Genomic DNA, 23,756 nt, shown 5'->3' on the forward strand with positions numbered 1-23,756 from the left:
TGACTATTACTTCTTTTAGACTAGGTATGCCAAAAAGAGAAAATACGGAGGACATTCTCGAAATCCAGAAACACCTTCTCTTTGAATAGGCTTGAGTGTTTTTCCAAAGGTGATGTGGAGGACTAATGATGGAGGTCAAGGCAGAAATTAAGAGAAAGAAAAAGTTAAGTTGAAACTGATTGTAGTTGTTCACCCCTTAGAATTTCTTACGAGTTTGTTCTTCAGTCATTCCTGACTTTTTAAGGAGAGGAGGAATTGGTGTTCTCATGTTACTCTCTACAGCTTCTCTCACCACTACAGTGCCAGAATTACTTAATGAGAATAATTCAGGATCCAAAATACTGTAACTGCAGAAAGGGAGAAAAAGAAGAAAGCACAAAAAAACCCCAGCTATAACATTAAAAAGGATTTTTATATATACAAAGAAAATTCAATTTCTCAAAAGTGAGTTTTGATTACTTTCCAGCAGCTTTAGGAATCAGAAATGATAGCCAAAAGTTATAAGGAATCAAAAAATAGCACAGTATAGTATATTTCAAAACTTTCATCTCACCAGTCAAGCAAGCAAGCAACCAAAAACGTGCACGTCACCAGCCATATGATGGAAAGCAAAACTTGTTGCATATTAAATCAATCTGCATTTGGAAGCTGAACTGTTCATATGACAAACTGACTGATGATATTGTAATTCAGATCTGTTTGCATTAATGGCAATAACATAATAACCTATATTAATAGCAGTCACTAATAACAAAGTAAGGTATACCTGTCCAGATGCTGTGAACCACAAATTCCAATGTTATATTGCTCTTCCAGTTTCTTTTTAAATAAGTTGTAGTGTGCAACTGCCAGATAGATATTCATCTGAGACCTCCAGGGCATCTCTTCAAGACATATTTGATGAAACTTCTTTCGGTTTAAGTAATTACTCACAATTGGATTCAGCAGTACCACTAAGGTGCAACGAGCTACTTTTTGCAACTCTTTCTTGCATTTCCTAAACCAAAATACATGAAGTAGCAAAACATGAAACTGTGTTTTCTTTAAGCTCTAGAAAAGAAAATCATGGTAATGGCACACAGAAGTATCCCATTGCATATCCACAGACTTGTATTAACTCAGAAGCATGTGACGTATTTCTAGCAAAAGGATTTTTGCTGCCATCAAGAAAAGCAACTGTGTTTTCCCTCTTTAAGTGCACTTAAAACATACTAAATCCTAGCTCATATTTTAACAACTTCCATAAGATATTTGTCTTAGTACTTACAAAGAGTTTAGCTCTGTGTTTGAAGGTTTTTGTACCTGAATCATCCAAACAGATTATTATAGCAAATACAATATGTTTCACACAGCCTGTTCAGGAGATGGAGGGTCTACTATTATACTATAAATTTGGATCATTCTTTTTATTGCTGTGTTTTGGTAGCTAATCATCCTCAGTGTGAAGAAAACATTTTATTTCAAATTTGGAGGCCTGGCTTTAATTTCCAGCCATAGATTTTTGTTTGTTTGTTTCTCTGCCAGATCAAACAATTCTGTATTACCTGGCACACCTACAGTGCTGTAGTCAAATCAAATCTCATTTTTTCTTTTTTAGAAACTGCAAACTGATCCCTTCATCAATCTAAATTATTTTTCTGCCTGTTTTCCACCTTTAAAACATGGGCAGAACAGTATACCATATACAATGATGACTGTATTATACAGCAATGTTATCATGTAAGATATGAAAGAGTAGCTGAAAAACCAAAAAGCCCAGGATAAGTTAAACATCCTCTCTCCCACTGAAAGCCATGAAAAACACGTTAAGCGAGGCAGGTGTTTTCTGTCGAGGAGGAAAAATGGACGGTTTAGGTAAATATTTAAAAGATAGTGTAGGGCAGACTTTTTTGAGGTTCTTTATTTAAAAGACTTCCCAAATCAGCTATGTCATTGCTTATATTCAGCTATTTCTAGTTTTCTACTTGCTAATTGCTGGAAGCATAAGTGACCAAAGCACCAGGTAATCAATAATACAAATTCTTCTAGATCAGAAGGTACCGTTACTAGCGAGTTAACCAAATATATACAATTATCTGCCAAAAGAAGAGGTGAATGAATTTTCATTTGTTTCTCTCAAGAAACAGTTTTCCATAAGCTACAGAACACAAAATCCAAAAAGACTAGCAAAAGGATAACAAAAACCACTCTGAAACTACCTGAACATCAGGAACAAATAAACATCCTTTATTAGATTTCTAACAGGTAAGCTCCTCAACAGAGTTTGAAAAGCATTATAGTATGCAGATTAACATAGCTTTTCCACCATGACGAATCAACATGCTCAGGCTAACACAACTGAAATACAGTCTTTGAATATTAATACAAAGACTTCAAAACCTTCAACAGTTATTCTCTGAAATAGAAATGAGACAGATTTTGTTCTCTTGAGTGGAAGCCAATTTTATACCAAACTAAAACAGAAGAGTAAGTGGACTGTGAACAAATTCGTCCTTTTGATAGAAAAAAGTTTTAAAATACATTCTTAATTGTAAACTAAATTTCAGACAAAATATTTTTATTCTGTATATGAACCTGACAACTTGTTTTCATTTACCTTTGTGCTTCTGGAGATTCCATTATGTTGGGATGTTTCATGAAATACTGTCTAAGAGTCTGTCTTTTTCGAATTGGACTCAAGTCTTCTTTTCTTGGTTTCTTCAAAGTTGATGCCTCTGGTTTCTTTAAAGGTGAGGTCTCCATACTCTTTAAAAAAATCTTCCATGAAAATCTTAAATATATTTCAAATACTTATTTATACCTACATTATCAATTACTTGAGGTATACAGCAGTTTGGTTTATGCAGGAACAGAACAGAAAATAAATTCTGGAACTATTTGTCAAAATAAGACAGCAAAAGAAATATTTAATATTCCAGAAAGCTTTACAATTTTTCTGGAAGGTATATGTCAAATGCCTGACACTAAGAAGCCAGCCAGGTCCCCAAATATTTTCTTTCATATACCAGTGTTGTTCATCTCAAAAATAACAATAGTTCTTTTCCTATTACTATAAATAGTAAAACTTTGCAATGCAAAAACTGAGACAGAAAACCCTTTTCCTAATCTATCTCAGATGCTAGCAGTGTTACAGCATTACTAGAGGGTTATGAGGAAGAAAACTCTTCCTCCAAAACAATACAAATCCATTAAGATTATTCTCACCTTCTAATGAAAGCAAAAATTTATTTTAAAAGAATTCTGTACAAAAAGCCTTTATTGTGCAATTAGAATATCTGCACAAGGAGTTATTCATGAACAACTACTCATGAAAAAAATGTAAGTACAATGTATTGTACCAAAAGGCCTAAACTGATCTCCTTTTCTTAATGTGATGGTACCCAAGGCATTTTCTATTAACATATTGGGGTTTTTTAAAGGGATCTGATGAAAGGCAAGTTTTCATTGATTTTGGAATGCATTACTCTGACTAATCTCAAATTCCTCACAATTGTTGGTCTTTCAGATAAATCCCATGCCAACATTTCTTCCTGGTTTTAGGCGTGCTGCGGTGAGCTGAGGACTAAAGTTTGTATCCCAAATTTTAGTAATTATGCATGTCTCTAGCTGAGGTTTTTATGAGACAGCTTTTAAAAATTTATTTTTGTGCTTATGGTATTGCTGCCCAGTGAAGACATACATAACTCCTGAAAAATAAAACTCACTTTCTGAAACTCCACAACTCCTGTACTGTATCTATCCGTGCCTTCTGGCAGAGTGGGAGAAAGTGTTTCTTGTGTTGAAATTCCATTGATACCGAGAAGGTGGTCGTTCCTCCTGACAAACAAAAACGTTAAAATCATCATCATCATGTTAAACTCTTTTCATAGTTAAACGGTTATCTTTGGGAACAGGTAGAGCAGAGCACATACAACTCCTATTTCATTGGGAGTTTTAAATTCAGCAGGTTTTCTTTCCTTCTTCTCCTTCAGAAAATAGGAGGTGCTCACTTTGGAGGTTTATTATAGAAATCTGAATTTATAGGCAGTAACTATCTCACCTTCCTAACTCCTAGTAAAACAAAACAGTTTGCTTCATTACCCAAATTCTACTATGGGATTCTGCAAAGAACTTCATGTCCAAATTTTTTGGTCTTTTGTAACAGCAGTTCCTGTTCCCTATAATGTATCTCCTTTTCATTGATTATTTGCCTTTCAAGTTTTAGAAATACTGGTGTGTGTTTTTAACAAAGTTATAGTTAAATTTCTTTGGGATCCTTTTAAGTAAGTGTCTACAATTTGGTTCTGCTTATCTTTTCAGTATAGAATTTTTTTTTAGACACTACAGTAGGCCCTGATCAGTCAGCTTTTGATTTAACCCAACGTACTTCTCTAAGTTATCCCACTGCCTCATAGCAATATGCAAATGGCCATATTACCAAGTGGTGTCTGTGAAAAGGAAAATCCTAGAAACTGCTAATGGTAGACAGGACTTTTGAACACATACAGCCAAGGGAGAAGTCTCCATGTATAAAGAGGTCACAATACAGTATTTTCTGTAGCTATATAATCCTCTGTGTTCATGAAACTTCTGCAGACTAGGAGCTATAGAAATGGCTCCAGATGGGTCTTCTACCAGGTACAATTTACAGTTTCTGCTGTAACTGTGACATTGGTGAACCTAAGTAGTATTTTTTCACTACTACTATAATAGAGATCTACCTCTTCAAGTAAACTTGCACATTGCCTGCCCACTCCAGAACACATTGAAATTTCTCTTCATTCAGGATTTTGTGCAAAACTTGAACAAAGAACTCAAGAAAACGTGATTTCTTCCTGAATTTCATCACTGCAATAAAGTAACAAATAATTAACACAGGTTTTGTATTTATGCTGTAACAGGTTTCTGAATTCAGCTATAATTACAGCTATGTATGTCTCAAAGCACATATTTATCTCATGTTGCATGCTGATGAAGAAAAGGCATACTGATACTAAAATCAGATAGGTCATGATACGCAACAGCAGTTGCTAAATACTCCTTCTTGTGACCAGGTATCCAGAATCACAAGTTCACTCTATTTATACTCCTAGAATGACAAACATTCTAGGGACTGAGGAAACTGGCTTGAAACTATTTTTGTATCATGCAGTACATAACGCAAAAAATATTTTTATAACAATATTCAACATGCCTAATTGTACACATGCCTGAATAAAGTATAAACACAGTAACTGCATCCTATTCACTTAGGCTGCTCTTCTCAGTGACAGTCACATTAGTGTACAAGCATCACACAGTTCTCATTGCAGCAGTGGAGCTGCGTTGCCTAGATTTTAGGCAGCTTTTTAATTGTTTGCAAACTGCTTTTACTGTTTGGCTGTCTTCACAATTTTTTACCATCAAGAAATAAATATGTATTTATCCTATCTGAAAGCTATACTAATTTTACAGGCTAGGCTCCATTGATATTTTGAACAGCAGTAAAAAAAAAAATAAGGCAGTGGCAAAGGCTACATACCAGAATCTTAAATCCTCTTTCAAAAATGCAAGTGTACTCAGACTTTTGTGAATTCCTCTTTCAGTAACGTTATTTAATGTGGAAATGGGGTATCTCAATTTAAAAAGAACATTCCACACAAACAGAATCTTTGAAAATCTGACACAACTTTAAAAAAAATGAGCTAGTTTTTAAGATTATTAGAAAATAAACATTATTTAAATTATTTAAAATATTAATATTTCATATACTTAACATCAACATCTAAAATAATTTGTTGCAAGTATTTCATAAACAAATGTGACTATATTAAGAAATTCTTTTAAGCTGTTTTACTTGATTATGTATATTTGAGAACAAAATGAACAGAAAGTTTCTGAGAGCTTATTCCAAGCAAGAAGTAAATAGCTCTACTGGCAACCTTCTGAAGTAAAGCAGCCTTTACAATTAAAATAAACACAAATTATCCTACCTTCTCGATAAGCATTGCTTGATGTCCAACACGAAATTACAGGGTAGAGGAACAAAGGATCTTCCTGTCCTGTAAGCTCTGATCCACGAACTACATCAATAACCAAATCAAATCCATTATGGATAAGCAGTGATAGTGTACAACAGAAACTCTATCTGGAATCATAACTGAAGACTAGAAAAATCCTTCTTTAGCACAGAGTTTGCTTTTAAATCTCTCACTGTCATCCAGAGAGAAATTCAAAAGCTTGCTCTTTTCTTCTAACATAAGTAGCTGTGCCACTTAAATAATGAAGAGCTTATGGATGTGACTGATGAACTTCCAGCTACTAGACTAATGAGCAGGATGTCTGGAGTTCATCAGAGGTCTAACAAAGGTTCACACAAATCATCTGTGCAGTAAGGACATGTCCAAAAATGTATTTAAAGCTATATAGCATGAACTGTACTCATGATGCTACTAGTGACTAATGCTTACATACATGCTTGGCATATGGATAGCATAAGTAGGTAAAGGAATTTTTTTTTTTTTCACCTTTCTATAAATAATTTACTAAATATAGGTGTAAATAATATATACAATATATAGATATAAATAGTATATCTAACATATAGGAGAACAATAACTTGCATTCAAGCTTCTGAGAGTTAAACACAACTGCATTACCAGCTGATGAGCACCAGAACAATGTTACTTTTGCTAGTTGCTATTTTGCCTTAGTAAAGAAACCTGAGCTACAAGTTTTCTGCGGCAAGTTCTGTGGTTGAAAGATCAATGCAGCTAGTCCCTGAAAAAAGCAAGGTTAAAAATGCACTCTGGAACAACGAGTTGTGATAGTGGATCGATAGCTACACCCTCCAGTGGTAGCAGTTAGTTCAAGTCTGTTGAATGCAAATCAGGTCCAATTAAATAGGACAGACAGCAGGACAAGCAGATTTTTTTTTTTTTATTTTATTTTTAGGACAAATCACACCCTTTAATAGTACTCTCTCCTATTTGACAAGTTCAAAAATACATTGCTTCAAATGAGCATTTTCACAAAGAATAACACCTCCCAAAAAGTTTTAAATGGGAAAACATTTGAAATTTCCAAATTTAAATCATACTGTGTATGAAATATTTTGGTTTTCTCAGTTTCTTATGAAAGAGGCAGATTCAGCTCTTTTTCATTTTTCTCATAGACTATCATCAAGGGATTGCTACGTGTTGATCCACTTTTAAGAATTGCCCATGACAAGATTTTTTTTCCAAAATATTTTTAACAGCATGCCCTACGAGTGTGCACATTGTCCTAAACCACTTACACATATTTGTAAGGATAGCTGTAAGCCTTGTTATTTGTTTTGCATGGCCTCAGCAAAAGAATGCTCTTCAATTTTTATCCTGAAACTTATTGATGAATACACTATTTCAGCAACAGAGCAGACTTCAGCTGTCAAGTATTTGCCAATTACTGAAAATGTGTTCTCTAACTGATCAACCCATTAATTTAACTTCCTAATAAAATGATGTTCCATTCTTAATAAGCAATCAATGTAATTTTCAATTAACTTACAGAATTCATTCTGTATCTTATTCTACAGGAATGCAGGCATCAATGTCAGCAGCAAAAAATGAAGGATCAGTGCACAGATGAATGGAATTTTTGCGTCACTCTTTTTATCCTATTTATTACAGAAATGCTTTCTCTTCTAAGACAAATGCATATACAGAGATGATGGGCAATAACTGGAACATGAGTCAGCAAAGACCAGTTGCTTACTGGGCTGTATTAGAAACAGCATAGCCAGCAGGTCAAGGGAAGTGACTATCCCCCACTGCTCAGCACTTGTGAGACCACATCTAGATAACTGTGTTTGGTTTTGGACACTGTAGTACCAGACACTGACATACTGGAGTTAATTCCAGTGAAGGGCCACCAAAATGATAAGGAGCTAGAGTGCATGGCAAAGCAAGAAGACGCTGTGAGAACTGGGTTTATTCAGTCTTAAGAAGAGATGGCTTAGAGGAGTCTACACGTACCTAACAGGAGGAATACAAAATGTGGAGACAGACTGTCCTCGCTGATAGGACAAGAGGCAATAGATACAAGCTGGAAATCATAAAATTCCAAATAGATACAAAGAAAGTCTTTTCAACCATAAGGGTGGTCAACTATTGGAACAGGTTGCCCACCAAGGTTGCAAAATCTCTTTCTTCAGAGAGATTCAAAACAAGTCCCAGAGCAACCTGATCTAATCGTATGTATTTTAAGTAGGGGGTCGGAATAAATGCCTTCCAACCTAAATTATTCTATGATTCTGTCCATGCTCCAAGGAGTACAAGATGCCATGTGGATATAATGGGGAAAAAAATCAGTAGTGGCTTTAAGTTCTAATCAAGTTTCCTTTATAAGTCCTACTTACTAATTCATCTAAGTTCGGCAGAACTATTAGCCTGAAAATTCTTGTGCTTAATCCAGACTCTAAGATACAAGATATATATAAGTTGGTATGTTCGTTCCTGAGTTACAAGATAATTAAATGTTAGTATACATCCAATTCCTTCACAAAAAGGATAATTTCTGTTAGCTTTCTTCAGGAAGCCTTTTCTCCACTAAAATTCCCTGCAGTGGTCATTACTACTAGCACTGGGAGGATAGTAAGGCATGCTGTAAAAGGACAATGGTCTTTGCCACTGCATTTTCTGATTTAGGAAGATAAAGCAAGCCCAAATAACATGGAATCCAATTTACACAGATTGGGAGAACATATATATTTGCAGAATAGAACAAAAAAGACCATTCCTTTCTAAGAAGGAATGTGTGTTTTGGTGGAAATTATGAAAAAGATGAATAGAAGTCATCATACACATCACTACCAGGTATAAATAAGACCACCAAAATTATGATTTTGGTTGATTTATCATGGAAGATACATGAAATAAAAGTACTTCTTAGGTAAATAATTTTTACAAATAAACCATAGAAAGTTCCATAGAAAAAGGTAAGTGTTTTAATAGTACACCCACCTGGTTTTGTCAGTCTGAGCAGATTTGATTCAAGAGCACTTAGATTTTCTGTTGCTTTTTCCATTGCAGCTAAATGGGATGTCTTTGCAGAAGGGGTCTGAAATATCCAATACATAGTTATGAAAACTTAGCTTTTACCTAACTAAAACCAGCAGATCAATAGAGGAGTTTAGGTTAGATCCTAAGTCTTCTAATTCCGTAATAATGATGTTAATTTCATCAGTATTGTCTTATTTTTCTATTCAAGTGAAATGAATTGATGTTCATAAATTTTTTAGTATGGCTTCAAAAACCTGGCCATGATTCATTCTTGAAAGATCTGCAACGGAGTGAGTGGAGTTGTTCTGCCACCAAATAAATTTTTAGGAAAGTCCCACATGCTACTACTACAACAACATATTTGAACAGATTGTTTGACAAAATATGTTGTTTTCCAGAAAAAAGAAATCTTTCGTAGATTATTTACTGCCTACAGAAATAAAAATCTTTCTCTGGAAAGAAAGTTCTTTTTTTTTTCACTTCAGTGAAAGTATAATTTTCAGTCAGCCCTACTCAACTCAAGATATTATATTGTTCCTATGATCTTAGATTCCTTTCTCTTTTTCAGTATGAACCTGGGAGCAGCTAACACAAACTCAGCAATAAACAACAGAGAAAATTTTGTCCTGGATCCTATTACTGTCCTACAAATTTTCTTACAGAAATCCTTCCCTGTAAGCTGATTGACTTTTGGACCCTCTCTTTAATATATATCTGTTCCATGCTCACACTGCTTCCTTTCTTCCTCTCTCATTATTCCTACTTTCTTTCCTCTTTTTCAAATCTCCTCTCCAGTAAAATCTCTTCTAAAATGATTTAAAGAAAAAACAGACAGGAAAGTACGGAAAATCAACACTTTACTCCAATTCTGAATTGCAAGAAATCTTCACAACCTGCTACATCTCTTTGTAATTTAAGTATTAAGGTCTTTGTGGCTGAAAGTCCTTCCTCCGTCAAGAAATATTTTTCAGTCTAGACAATTCCTAAGTTACTCTCTTATTATGACTCTGTTTCAAGCAGCTGCAACATGAAAGGAGAGGCTAAATGTCTACATAGTATAGGATATTTTTGCTTCTCTTTACTCATACAATTCTTTAATTATTTTTTCTGTCCAATAAAGCATTCCTGGAAACTATATGTGAAGATCAGTTAGGGATGCTTGTATAAATACCTGCAGGATCCTCATGGCTCTGAATTGTAGTATTGCTAACCCCTCTCCAGTTCAACAAGGTGAGACCCTGTACCCACTGCAGTCTGCAACTGGTCTTAACTAAGACGGCTACAATTAAATAGAAGCCTCTCAGCTGTACTTTGGGAACTCTTATTCTACAAGGAAACTCTTATTCCATACAATCACTTCTAAAACAAGAAGTTTATAAATGTAGTCTTCAAAATAATAGAATACAGTATTTAGAGAAAAGAAAAAGTAAAAATCAGAGCAATTACTTTAACTTCTTTGTTAGTGTCTGTTTCTTCAGTTTCTAGAGCTCCTGACAGGCAGGGTGAGGTTGTTGGTGAGGAATCCAACAATTTTTTCCCGTAGTTAACAATAATTACTGCTAGTTCATATTCTTTCCAGGAACGTAGTACCTATTAGAGAATCACCTGTTATATACTTTTGTTTTGCATAACACATAATGTTTCATTATTTTCTACTTATAATTGTCAAAATGCATTAATATTAGAAATGGAAATTAATTAGCCAATACTTATGTTTCCTTTTATATAAAAAACAAGACTATAGACCTGTAAAATAATTGGAATTGCAGATATGTTATCTATGTGTTCTACTTCTGCTTAACCTATCCCTCAGAGAATAGAAAGATTTAACCAGAAGCATCTATCGCTGTGATTGACATTCTCCCTGTTCTCAGGCAGTACTGTTATCAAAGAATATAAAGGGTAACTAAATGATCCTCACTTACCTCTCTGGTATCAAGTGCACATTTGAAAATCCCAACTGCATTAGTGAAAGGACTGGTGAAATTTATTTTTTAAATTATGGAATTTATAAATGAACAGTGTAGGGAATGTTTTTAGATGGCTTTATCTTCTCTAGATAGAGCTCTAAAGGCCAAAGTGCTTCTGCGATATGCAAGGTAACTTCACGTTAGGATGTTTGTCTTTGGGATACAACATAAGCGTATAGATCACTTTAGGATAAATACAGTACATGGCCTGACTAACTCAGCAGAAAACCATATACCATGGATTAATCAGAAGCACTTGCAATTCACTCATTCTGTTTGATATTCTGTATGCCATTCTATTGAAATGCTAGCTCTAAGGGGAAAATAAAAAAAAATTTTAAAAAACCCGAGCAGAATAAGCAGTCACTTAGCTGGGGAATCCAACAACAAACACGCACTATGTCAAGGTTTCGAGGTTCCTAATAGGCTTTATTGGCCTTGATAGCCTCCACCTTGGCCCTCCCGCCATGGGCCCAGGAGCCCCCCCTCAGCTCGCCGTCCCCGCCAGCTCCTACGTGGGGGGAACGCCGGTCTCCCAGCGTGCTCCAAGCCGTGCCTGGGCCAACACGCGGCGTCAGCCACAGCTCAGCCTTAGCCGAGGGGCACCCGAAGCTAGAGGAAAGCTGACTTCTTCAGCATCATACATTTATCGTGGCGGGTATTTTCACTCTCTATACCCGAGGAAAAAAAATCCTACCGGTACCACTTCTCTCCTTATCTCACTAAATAGACTGAGTTTCTGAATCATAAATGTGATCTACAGATAATGTGTTACGGTTAAAAGTCAAGGTGTTTGTATCCTGCCAGCATGTGGGACTAAATGGTATAAAGTCACTTGTATCTACTTGGCAAATAGGCCAGATATGCTAATCTGATTAAACTACAAATATGGCCTATTTGCAGTAATTAAACCTTTAAATTTATATATTACATATAGGCCTTAATGAAAACAGTACTGCCTTAAATGTAAAAATACACAAAAAGATATAAAATACAGATTTCATGTCATAGACTAATAGTTACAGTCTATTTTCTGAACAAATGAAAATTCTCAGTTACAAAGTCAAAATGTCATTATTATATAAAATGCACTGGTACAAAGACACTAATAAATATTTCTATACCTTTACTATTTAAGAGTGCCAGTTCTCTAAGATACTACTCTGACAGCCAGCTTACTAAACCTTTTTTTTTTCCTCCAAATGGCAAGAGCTGTATCTTAAACTAAGCTGTAAACACAATAATACACACCATACCTTTGCTGTATAAAATGAAGTACAAGCTATCATATGCTGAATACTCTCATAACATCCTGCCTGCCTCCTCTGCAAAGCAGCACTTGGAATTTCTTGAAGGACAGCCAAGCACTTAATGAGGATCTGTAAATACAAGGGTTAAAACAAAGTTTGGAGTCCGCAACACACTTACAAGCTTGTACCTCTGCACAGCCTATTGTATCTGATGGCGAACTTTAAAAATACTTTGAAATCTAATGAATAAGAGGAAATGCTAGCTCTACAAAAGCCAATAATAAAATTTCCATTTAATTTAACAGTGTCAAGATTTAAACCACAGGCTTTTGGAATAAATGACATGTTCACATAAAATCACAGATATTAAATTACAGATACATGATGGATATTTTTGCTGATTTAATTAACATGAAATCAAAGAATGCTTAATTCAGTGAGATGACATACTCCTAGTAGAGGACTGGTAAAAACTATATTGAGCTGGTCAGAATTTTAAATGAAAGAAAAATGTTTCCAGTATGCTCTAAAAATAAAAAGACTTCTTTCCCCCATTTTTGTCTATCAGACATGAAAAGAACATGCAACTATATATTTTCCCCTTTAATTAGGAAATGTGAAACAGGAGCTGTTTCCAGTGGCTAGCCGTGCCATGCCTTTAGTAGGTCATCACAGCCAATGACTTCTTAAGCAAGATGCTATCCCTGTATGTAAATAGATTTTTTTTTTTTTTCCCTAAACACTCCTAAAAACTTTTCTCAGGGCCCTGAGCACCCCGATAGTCATTCCCTGAGCAGCCTCACTTGGGGCCTTCTCTCACATCTTCTGCCCAGGGGCCCAGCAGTCCCAGTTACGCTCAGACACAAGCCTTCAGTCCCTGCTTGAGCTCTGGTATTGGTGTGCTGGTCTTCAGTTGTCTCCTGGATGAACCTTGCACTTGTGTTGGAGCCTTGTCTCCAGTCTCTGGCTCCAACTCCTGCAGCTCCTGACTTTTTCTCCTGCATGGACCCTGGGCCAGCCCAATAACTTCACCTTCTCTGGACTCTCGGTGGATCCTCTTACCAACACCCCGCTCTGTCTGCCACGCTCAGATGCTGCTAGTCTGTGCCTTGCCTGCACTGCAGTCACCTCATCCTTCCCCACAGAGCAAACATGCTCGTACTGCTGCTCCCTGACAAAAATACCCAATTATGGGAAAAAAGTTGCATGTTTCTACTGTATCCTTGCTGAATCGAAAAAGCACATCTGCTGCTTCAGAAATGGCAGGAAAGGATTCAGGTACTCTGTTCTCAAAGAGAAGGTGCTTGCTTCTGGAAAGGAGCACATGCCTGGAAACTAAAGACTGCATTATCAAAACATTGAATAGCCTTCTTTTTTTAGGAAGAAAAAAAACCTGTACATGAAGCAAACATTTCAAAAAAAAGCCATAGGCAAATACTGTTTTTCTTTCCTCAAAATTGCCATCTGCAAATAGCATTCAAGTAGAAGTTACATCATAGATTCTCCTATAGTTTAAGAATACCAACAAATCATCCTGAAGAAACAATCAATATTCTGCAGTTACTTTAGCATATCTGAGAGTAGAATCTGTGCAGCTTACACTGAACGTATACACGTTAGGAACACATAAAACCATAAAAGGCTTTTCTTTCAGCAGCTACTAAGAACTTAAAACCTAGATATTTAGCTCTCCCACTGTACACTCCACTGTAAGTTTAATTTGAATCACTACAACTGCAGGACTCGGATGCCAGCTGCTTTGTCTTAAAATGCTCTCACCTGAACTACTGGCACTGAAGAAATCTTGTGATAAATAACTGGGGCAAGGAGACCATAACATTGTACAACAGACTGCAGGGTGTAACTTGAATCATTCAACCAATTGCTAAGTTCGATTGCCAGAGTCATTCTTTCGCATTCTGCTAATCTAGCAACCTGTAAAAGAAAACCACATTTTGATTCAAATATGAATTCTGTTGTTTTAAATCATTTGAGAGTGAAAGAAGGCAGATGTTATGGCAGTTTAAAAAGCAGTATAAGCAGCAAGTAAGAAAAAAGTCTAAAAATTAATTTACATTGACACCTGTTAGAAGTATATAAACGAATTTCTAAAGGAAATGATTGTTCTTGACCTAATTGTGCCCTCTGAATTTACCCATATGATTTACAAAGCCTGGTTAACAACCTCAACTTGTGTGGAATGGAAATTTCACATGGTGACCTCTCAGAGTAGATAAGGGGAGGATAACAATTCCTTCCTTTCCCTTCCAGTTATCTGCTGCAGTCCTTGCACGTGTGAGCAGATCCAGTAAAGTCAGAGTAATCAACTGCTCGCATTTTTACGAGATGACTACTTCAGCAAAGAAAGAGTAGAATAGGAATGTAATAATACAAGAGGCAAAGCTTGACTTTCCAAATAAAAGAAAGTTTTTTGTGTCATTAACATGCCCTTATACTATAAGAAAGTCTGAAATAAAAGAAACAGTATATTAAAACCATGAAACCCCATTAGAAGTTCAGTATTAATGGAAATACATGTATTAAGTATCAGAAATGTTTAGAATTAAAAATCCAAGATGCATCTTAGTAGGACAAAAATAACAATGATTATACTTTTTTCTTAAATTATAGTCTACCACCACTGAAGTCAAAGACAATCCTTCCTCAGCTGGAATTACTGGACTTTGGATTAGGCAATAACTGATTCAGAAACCATCTTTCTACCAGGATACAAAATAACCAATAGCTACTAAAATACTTCAGAAAGAAAGACCAGATAACTGACAGAAAATTAAGTATTCTGTAAATAGGATTAGTACATTGCAACATCTATCTTGCAATGATGAAATAAAGCTGATCAAAAAGTAAAATCAAATCCAGTATATTATTTTAAGCCACACATACTTGTTCCTTATAAAGTATCTCATTGGAACAGATGGAATCACAGAAGAGTGCTCCTTCCATGACATTAATGTCACAGACAGCAAATATATTCCTCAGAAAAAGGTGCAAGGTAATAGGAGAAGTCTGAGATACAGCTTCAAAACGTAACCTACAAAATAAAAAAGCAAAAGAACGGGTAAAAGCATGTTAATGATGATTCAGATATTGCATGCCTGAAACTGCATTATATTAAAGTGCAATCTTTAATTTTAAAATTATGGACAAAAAGGATTACTGTAGCTACTTCTGGAAATAAGATTTATACATAAAACTGAAAAAATTGCTTAAAATTCCTAGCATAAAAAAATATATAAAAGGGATAAGACTCCTTTTTCAAATTGTTGGCCACCTTCTACTACCCTAAGACAGCTTTTCCTTAGTCGTTTCATCTAATCCAGTGAAACTTACTTTGAAAACTTGAGATGCTACAACTTATTTATTAACTGTCTCCTTTTACACATTATTTTTCTGTATTCTGACAATGACGCATGCAGTTGTGAAGTCCATTACCAAGTATTGGTAACAGACTCCTTTTCATCACCGACATCTTTTATTACAAGCCTCAAAAGAATCTCTTTTCTTCTGCCTGCTTTTTTGTTGTTTGTTTTTTCTCTTCCCTGGGGGTAGAGGGGCATTTTGTCCTTGTTTTTTTGTTGGTTTGTTTTTTTTTTTAATGTTTTTGTTACAGGAAAAAACCTATGATGTTGAAGTATAAGAAATAAATTCCTCCTTCTCCTCCATTGTATTTCTTAAAAGAGATTGATACTCAAGAAGGAAGAACAAATAGACACATTCACATACTTGACATTACCAAGGTATCAACAGGGCTTCCTTCTGGAAACAAAAGGTTTCCTTTCCTTCCAGCTCCCTCTACTGTCTCTTTAAGTCCTATGTCCTTTCAGGCTAGTCCATCTAATTTCTTAGCTACCAATTGGTAGAACTGAAACTGCCTTATTTCAGCTCTGATACTGCAGCTTTGAGAATCTTCCATATTAATTGTAAAAAAAAAAAAAAAAAAAAAAAAGGTTTGGACATAACTGTTAGAAAAGCAAAATCCCTGAAACTGCTTTACACAGCTATTTAAAATTTTCTGTCTTCATTTGATTTATCTGCAAGTGGCTTCATTCAAATGTTATCTCTGGAGCTGTGAGTGTTTAAAAAGAAAAAAAAAAGAACCAATTAGGAAAAAAGATTAATGAAAAACAAGTGCAAAAATAAAAGCACAATGACCAGACTTGCATTCCTGCTTTGTTGCCTAGGCCAGGGATGGATTTAAAACATCCACATAGTCATGAAATAGGACGTGTAGTGATTATCTGCCTGCATCGATGCAGTCCACAGGCTGCCGGTAAATCCCAAATGCTCTTATGGCATGTAACATCAAGACCCTCGGTCAATCTCTATGCCTAGTATCAGACACGGGGTGGCACTTGAAGGACAGACAGGATACACACCAGTGGTCTGGCTAAGCCCCCAATAACAAGAAGTACGTTTAGACACATTACTTTCTCCTGTAACAGGATTCAAAGCACGCACAAGCCTACACTATCTGCTTGCGTCCAAACAGCATTACCATGAGAAAACCCTGGGCTCTGATGCAAGTATATTAAAAAAAATGAGAAAGCTAGAGAAAACACTAGCTACATTATATGTCTCAGGATAGCTGATTACTGGTTATTCTGTCTGTAAAGAGGAAACGGAAGTATTCCGACAAAACTTTTACGAATTCCCCCTGTATCTACTTCTTGAAACAAAGATCTTCATTTCTGTATTTCTTCTTTAATTCTTGACACATTCAAGAACTATTAACGCACATGCAATAAGGTTACTTCTCGTCATTATGGTTTCAAGACTAAGCCAGTCTGTCAAATTGAAATGGAGATGCTGCAAAATTTTTTCATACCTCTTCCACAAGTTTGCCAAAACTTTCCTAATGAAGAATTAGTCTAAAAAGAGTTCCACATAAGTGAAGATGATGATTTGTGTTCAGTTATACTGGATGATAATTCATTATCAAATTATAAGCAGTTGACTAACATTTAAAGCTATTTTTTTTTATTATAGTATTTCATGTCTGTTATTTCATATAGGTCTCTTTCTTTTAACTGGGAATTAATTAAGTTTTGATTTATTTTTGCATTTGGATCTACTGAATTTCAGTGAATGTAATCGCAAAATTTCTAGCTGGGCTTTGTCATCATGAAAAACCCATAATATTATGGTTGAACATTTGAAATTTATTTATAAATTAATTAATCTTAAATATATCTTCTAAAGCACTTTAGTATACACAAAGATTATTGGCAGATTTATATAGCCACCCCAAAACAAAATTAGCAAGCATTTACCCATTTTGGGTGGTGTTCTTGACAAAATTTTCACTATTTCTGAACTCTACTGCTATCTTAATTGGAAAGTCAAGAATCCAGGGTATATTACTTATTTTGCAAATGAAAATGCATCACGCAGAATTAATAGCCACTTTATAAATGTTTCCCAATTATCTGAAGAAAACAATCATAAAGAATTAGGTGTGTAAATGCTAGCAGTGCCATAAATTTAAAAAAAATTCCTCTGCTAATTATAAACAACTATATTTTAATAACATATTTCACACCTTTTTTTTTCAGAATGCTTTTCATATCACAAGTCTGAATAAAATTTCACAATCTGGTACTCTTTAAAATAAAACGTGCACATCTATAATTAACTAGTATTTTAATTTTGTTTTTACCAGTTACCTGTTTTCAGATATAGTCAAATTACTACTTGCAGAAATAACAGCTGCATTTGCAGGCAGTGGAGAAGAATTTGAAACAAAAAAATCCCACAGTGGTGAAAATGCTTCTCTGGCTAATGTATAGTTGCCAGTCTGATAGGCTGCCTACAAAAAAAAAAAAAAACAACAAAAGAAAAAAATTTAGCAAGTTTCCATGTTCATCAAATAACCAAGCCAAATATGGTTATACTATAAAGAAAGGTTTTAAACCTCCCCACAACATGTAAATTTACAATTTTTGTAATTATATTCTGACATATTTGAATAAAACACCTGTAGCAGCAATCTGATCCTACTAATATTAGTTTGCCTTCAGAATTAGTGCCAGAGAAGGCACAGAAGTTTCTGACTGTTAACCAAGGGTCTAACAGCCCTCTGTGGAATGCTTTACAGGTATTGTGCTGCAGTTTTTGAAGGCATATTATTTCATCTAGGTTTATTTTCCTTTTGTTAATACTGCAGAATGCCCTGCTGCTCTGGATAATGGGATGTAAACGGAGCCGCACAAGTAGGCATAAATTCATGTGGATACCTCTTCCTCTGGAAGTTTTTAGGAACTCTTCTAACTGTTCCCCATGATCTGATCTATAGGGTTAGACAATTCACTTCCTGCCACAATCTGCTTTAAATTTTCTTTATTAAGAATACAGAAAATTATGATAAAGGTCTGACAGAGCGTCTGTGGTCTTCCACAAGCCACTACAAAAATAATTTCAATATGAAAATGGTTGGATATGATACCTGGTAAGTTCAATCACATTTTTCACCCCATACTGTAATGACTAATAAGATGATTTCTAACACTTGGTGTCAACCACAAAAAATGAAAAAAAAAAAAATTATAAAAAAGAAGTTAAATGCAGAGTGAAAAACAGGAACAGGAATAAGAAAACTAGCTGATAGACATCTTTCCCCTTAAACTGGAATTCCCAATAATTTTGAATTAAAAATTGAGTTACTCAAATATACCTTTTGTTATGTTAAAATTGTGATTTGTGCTTATCAAGCTTTTGGCAAGAAAGTCTTGAGTTTTTACCAGATGCTTTAGAGCTACCAGTGAAAACAAGTAATTACAACCAAACTAAAGTATGTATGTGTTTATTATCAAACCCTACCTGAGTTAGATAGGCTCGAACAGTAGTAGCAGAAAGAGGTAGATAAGCAAGGATTGCCTTAGTCGTTTCCCCAATGCCATCACCAATAAGTTTTCCATCAGATGAATATGCTGCGACTGCAAATATGTATTTCTCATTGGGATCTAAGCCTTGTATTTCCAAGAGGCTTTTCCCATCAGCTGGTATCTATCAATAAAAATACTTACTAGTTACACCCACTGTACATACCAAAAGCAAATCTCAAATTCTAAAACTTTATTGGTAAATAAATTATTTAATGGTCTTGGATACAATCAAAGTACAACCTAGATTAACAGACATGTCACGTTTCCAGTAATATTAGGTTCTTGGAGACAATGAGAAAACAATGAAATGACGGGGGAAAAAAGTGTCAATTTTCTCTGAAATGCAGTCGAGTATACAGAGCACACAACCGAAGAGAACAGCCAAGTACCAGGACCTGGAGTTTCTTTAAGACGTTTTTGTCCATTTGCACATTCACATCGTGAGTGGGCATGCTTGCAGTCATTGAGCTGGAAACATTCTGGCCCTGAGCTGTGCTTCCAGAGAAAGAGCATATGGCCCTTCTCCGTGGATATGGGCAGAGGATGTCTCAGGTCCTCTCAGCACCATTAACAGGACTTTGGAGTTTGTGAAACAAACAAGATTTTCAAGATCTTCTCTTTGCTTTTACTTCAAGTAATTGCCCACCTGCACTTTAATGTCACAGCTCACTCCTAACAGGCTTTTCCACCTTCCCCTCCATAACCAGGACAACTTACACAAAGGGAAGTTTTAGGATCTGAGACTACAGTAACATTTGCTGAAGACGATGTGCTGAAGCTTTTTTGCCCCTTTCTTAAAACCCCAAAATGCAGAGTATTTCGATGGATCACAGTCATCCTTCAGATGGACAATGCAATAGCATGCATAAGTGAGTGGAAAAATAGAACTCAGTCTGTGCAGGACCATCAGAGTGTGATCCAAAGGGAAAAAAACTACACTAACACAAAACCAAAAAAACCAAACAAATTCAGAAAATAAAACGTCAAATTGTAATGAAGAACTAATATAAAAGAGTACCAACACAGTCACATGATCAGTCATAAGTAATCAAAGATGTGTGGGATGATTTGTCATGCCACATGTTCACAGCATGAAAGGGAACGAGTGTGAACCTAGAAGTCAGTTGTGTCTGAACATGAAGGTTACTGAAGGAGTTATATTATCATGTTGCCAGAATTAAGTAAGGTAAGGTCTTGTTAAGAAGAAATAGCTGATAGAAGTTACACAATTAAGAAAAATATTAAATTTTATATCCTTATAGAATTTCTCTTTTTTTGAATCCCTGGAAGGAGTAGTAACTGGGGCATACTATAAATACATCATATACTTTCTTTTCCTTTTGTATTTCTTAGATGTCGCTCAAAAAACAGAGTTATAAAAGAAGGGACAGAAATTGGTCTAACATGAAGCTTTTGAATCATTTAATTCATTATTCAAAAAAGGTTCCTAGAACGTTTTTTGGGTTTTGGTATGCCTTCAGCCTAGCAAAATTTCAATTGCTTAAAATAAAGATCAAAAGGGTTGTCAAAGGCTTGGCCAGTTACCTGATCAAAAAAAGACATCCGATGTATACATTTAGAAAGTTGGGTTTTTTTGAAGGAAGAGAGAATGACCTAAAGGAGTTCTACTTCTGTCTTACCTCTTCTCCTGCATTTGGAAGTTTATTGTTATTTAACCTTACTTTCATATTACTTCCTCCTGCTACAGAGCCCAAAATACTGTACCACGAAACCTTTGAAGAAAACAAGAACAAAATTAATTGATAATAATAGCATTTCCAAGTTTTGCCTAATGTAGAATGTACTAATTTTGTGAAAACAGTCTCTGAAAAAAAAAAACCTTAGTTATAAAAACGTATAGTCTACCTGCACTAGAAACATTAATTGATTTAGCTGGAGACCTTGGTATACTGCAGTGGCAATAAAAGCAGATGACTCTCCATGATCCTATCTCCTACCTTGAGCTACCCTATACCTCAAACCTATCCCAAAGCATAAACTCTTCTGTATGTCATCCTGTAGATTTAAAGTCATCTAGATCCATTATTTGAGCCTTGCAATGGTATTCTTCTGAAGTTGACATCAGGTTGTGATTCAGCAAACTACTTGAGGACAGATCCTTAAAAGCAGGCAACAGAAATGCAGATACGAAGCAATGCAGTAGTATTTACTAAACAACCCATGTTCTTAGTTCCTGTTGAAATCAATGGGTGTTTAATGCCATCAAACTGCTGATAATCTCATTGGGCATATCATCTAGACTTTCCAGTATCTTTAACCAAGGAAGAATGTGAGCATGCATTCCTGGATCACTGCTCAGTCGTGTCCAGTGAGATCAAACATGGAAACTAATTTTGATTTCATCTCTGCAGAACTGGGCAGAGGGATTTCAGCAAGTTATGCATCTGATGAAGTTCTCTTGCATTAAACTTTCTACAAAAAACTGTATTAAGTCTATTTACCTTCAGTAGACATTTAAACAGACCTGAGGTTTGGCAGATGAGGTCATTTTTCAACATAAAAAAAAAATCTGTACAGCTAAAACGTTCATTTTTCTTGTAATACATGTGATTTATCTTGCAATGAATCCTGACTTTTTCAGAAGGAGATATTGAAATAGAGGAGATTGTTTTCAGCAAATGAGCAACTTTAAGATCAGGAAATTTTAGAGATACTTTGACTTCTAGTACAAGAATTATATATGTCTAATTAAATCCTAAGTATCCATTTCCAGTTAAAAAGTTCTTCTAAAATAATACCTTTCACGTCCGCTCAACAGCTATGTGTGCCTTTAGAAAAAATTCTTCTAGACTAGCTGGGCTCAAACTGTAAGACTAATAATCACGTTGTGCCATCTAGTGGCCCAACATGTTATAGTCACTCTCGTGTATCGACCAAAATGAAGTATTAACACACCCCAAAACAGATGAACTATCAGACTTTAAAGAATTAATTTTTTTTTTTTTTAATTTTATGTTTATTAGGGATAAAAAGGAAGAACTTTTCCCTAATTAATTACTTTGAAATTCACTAATCAAACCGCAATAAAACTGCAAGTTATAAAACAACCGTTCACAGAAATATTCTTACCACTATTAATAAGATTTGAGTTTCTACTGTTTTTATACACATCGTTATTTTGAAAAAGCTTGCAAAATCACTATGAAAATTTCTTTCAAGAAAACTGCAGCTAGTGAATTTTTCATACTTCAGCTTGTTTGAACCCTTTCTGGACATATGAAGGACAATAAGGTGATTTGTAACAGTCAGCATGGATTTACCAAGGGCTGACCACCATGATTGGCCTCTGTGACAAAATTACTTGATTTGCAGAGGGGAGAGGAGTAGATGCCATTTACCTTGACCTTAGCAAGGCACTTTTTTCAACACTGCCTCCCAGTACTCTTATAGGCAAGTTAGGATGATACAGTATGGGGGTGTGAACAGATAAATGGGTAAAAACAACGGTTGGAAGGTCAGACTCAGAGAGTAGTTGTTAATGGTTCGTGCTCTACCTGGAGGGTAGTAACAAGTGGAGCACTGCAGGGCACTATCCTGGGACCTGTCCTGTTTAATATCTTTAGCAATGACCTGAGGAAAAAAGTGAGCACACACTCACCAGGTTTGCAAATAATGCCAAATTGAGGGAAAACAGTTGATATCATTGAAGGCAGGATTGCTATTCAGAGGGACTTAGAGAGCCCAGAGGAACGGGCCCACAGGAACCTCATGAAATTTAACAAGGACAAATGCAAAGTCTTGCACCTGGGAAGGAAGAATCCCTTGCAAGGATATAGGCTGGGGACTGATGGGCCGGAGATCAGCACTAAAAGGATCTGGGGGTCACGTTAGACAGCAAGCTGAACATGAGCCAGCAGTGTGCCATGGCAGCAAAGCAGCCTAAAAGCATCTTGAACTGTATTAACAGAGGTACAGTTAGGAGATTGAGGAATGTGATTATCCCCCTCTGCTCAGCACTCATTAGACTACATCTAGATACCACAGCCAGTTTCCCTCCTGCCCCCCATCATGCTAACAAGAAATGCTGAACAACTAGAGTGATTACAGCAGAGGACCATCAAGATGGTCAGGAGCTGGAGCACTAGCCCTGCGAGAAGAGGCTGAGAGAGCTGGGCTTATTCTTCCTGGAGAAGAGGTAGCTCCAGGGAACCTACCAGGAGCCCTTGAGTGCTTGCAAGCAAGTGATGAAGAAGATGTAGCCAGGCTTTTCACAGTAGTGCATGGTAGGAGGATGAAAAACAATAGACCTAAACTGAAGCAAGAGAGATTCCAACTGTACATAAGGAAAAAAGTTTTTTCCATGAACAAGTTGCCCTGTTGGAACAGGTTGCCCAGAGAAGCTGTTCAGTCTCCATCGTTGGAGGTTTTCAGAACTGACTGGACAAAGCCCTGAGGAACCTTGTCTAATCTCACAGCCAACCCTACTTTGAACAGAAGGTTGGACTAGAGACCTCTCCTAAAATCCCTTATGATCTGAGCAGTTCTGTAATTCTACATGTTCAATAGAAGGTAGATTTTTCCACCTGAACTATGGCACTTCAGCACTTCATTAACAGACACTTGTGTGTGGTACTTTCTTGCATCACATGATGCAACAGCCTTGCATCTTTTCAG

General features: G+C 35.8%; 1 protein-coding gene across 1 annotated transcript in view; it reads right to left on the reverse strand.

The window, feature by feature from the left end:
• Positions 1-23,756, reverse strand: part of CFAP54 (cilia and flagella associated protein 54) — a 111,116-nt gene that overhangs the window by 52,197 nt on the left and 35,163 nt on the right. Inside the window, exons 22-35 of the mRNA XM_069773479.1 lie at positions 20,762-20,854; positions 19,057-19,242; positions 17,904-18,046; positions 15,124-15,271; positions 13,999-14,154; positions 12,226-12,348; positions 10,446-10,589; positions 8,961-9,057; positions 5,952-6,041; positions 4,701-4,827; positions 3,705-3,816; positions 2,597-2,745; positions 767-997; positions 211-347 (exon numbers count right to left, since the gene is read on the reverse strand). Of these exons, the coding sequence (XP_069629580.1) occupies positions 211-347; positions 767-997; positions 2,597-2,745; positions 3,705-3,816; positions 4,701-4,827; positions 5,952-6,041; positions 8,961-9,057; positions 10,446-10,589; positions 12,226-12,348; positions 13,999-14,154; positions 15,124-15,271; positions 17,904-18,046; positions 19,057-19,242; positions 20,762-20,854 (1,936 nt within the window). The remainder of the gene's footprint in view (positions 1-210; positions 348-766; positions 998-2,596; positions 2,746-3,704; positions 3,817-4,700; positions 4,828-5,951; positions 6,042-8,960; positions 9,058-10,445; positions 10,590-12,225; positions 12,349-13,998; positions 14,155-15,123; positions 15,272-17,903; positions 18,047-19,056; positions 19,243-20,761; positions 20,855-23,756) is intronic.

This window comes from Haliaeetus albicilla, chromosome 28 (assembly GCF_947461875.1).
Source record: "Haliaeetus albicilla chromosome 28, bHalAlb1.1, whole genome shotgun sequence".
NCBI classification, from domain to species: Eukaryota; Metazoa; Chordata; class Aves; order Accipitriformes; family Accipitridae; genus Haliaeetus; species Haliaeetus albicilla.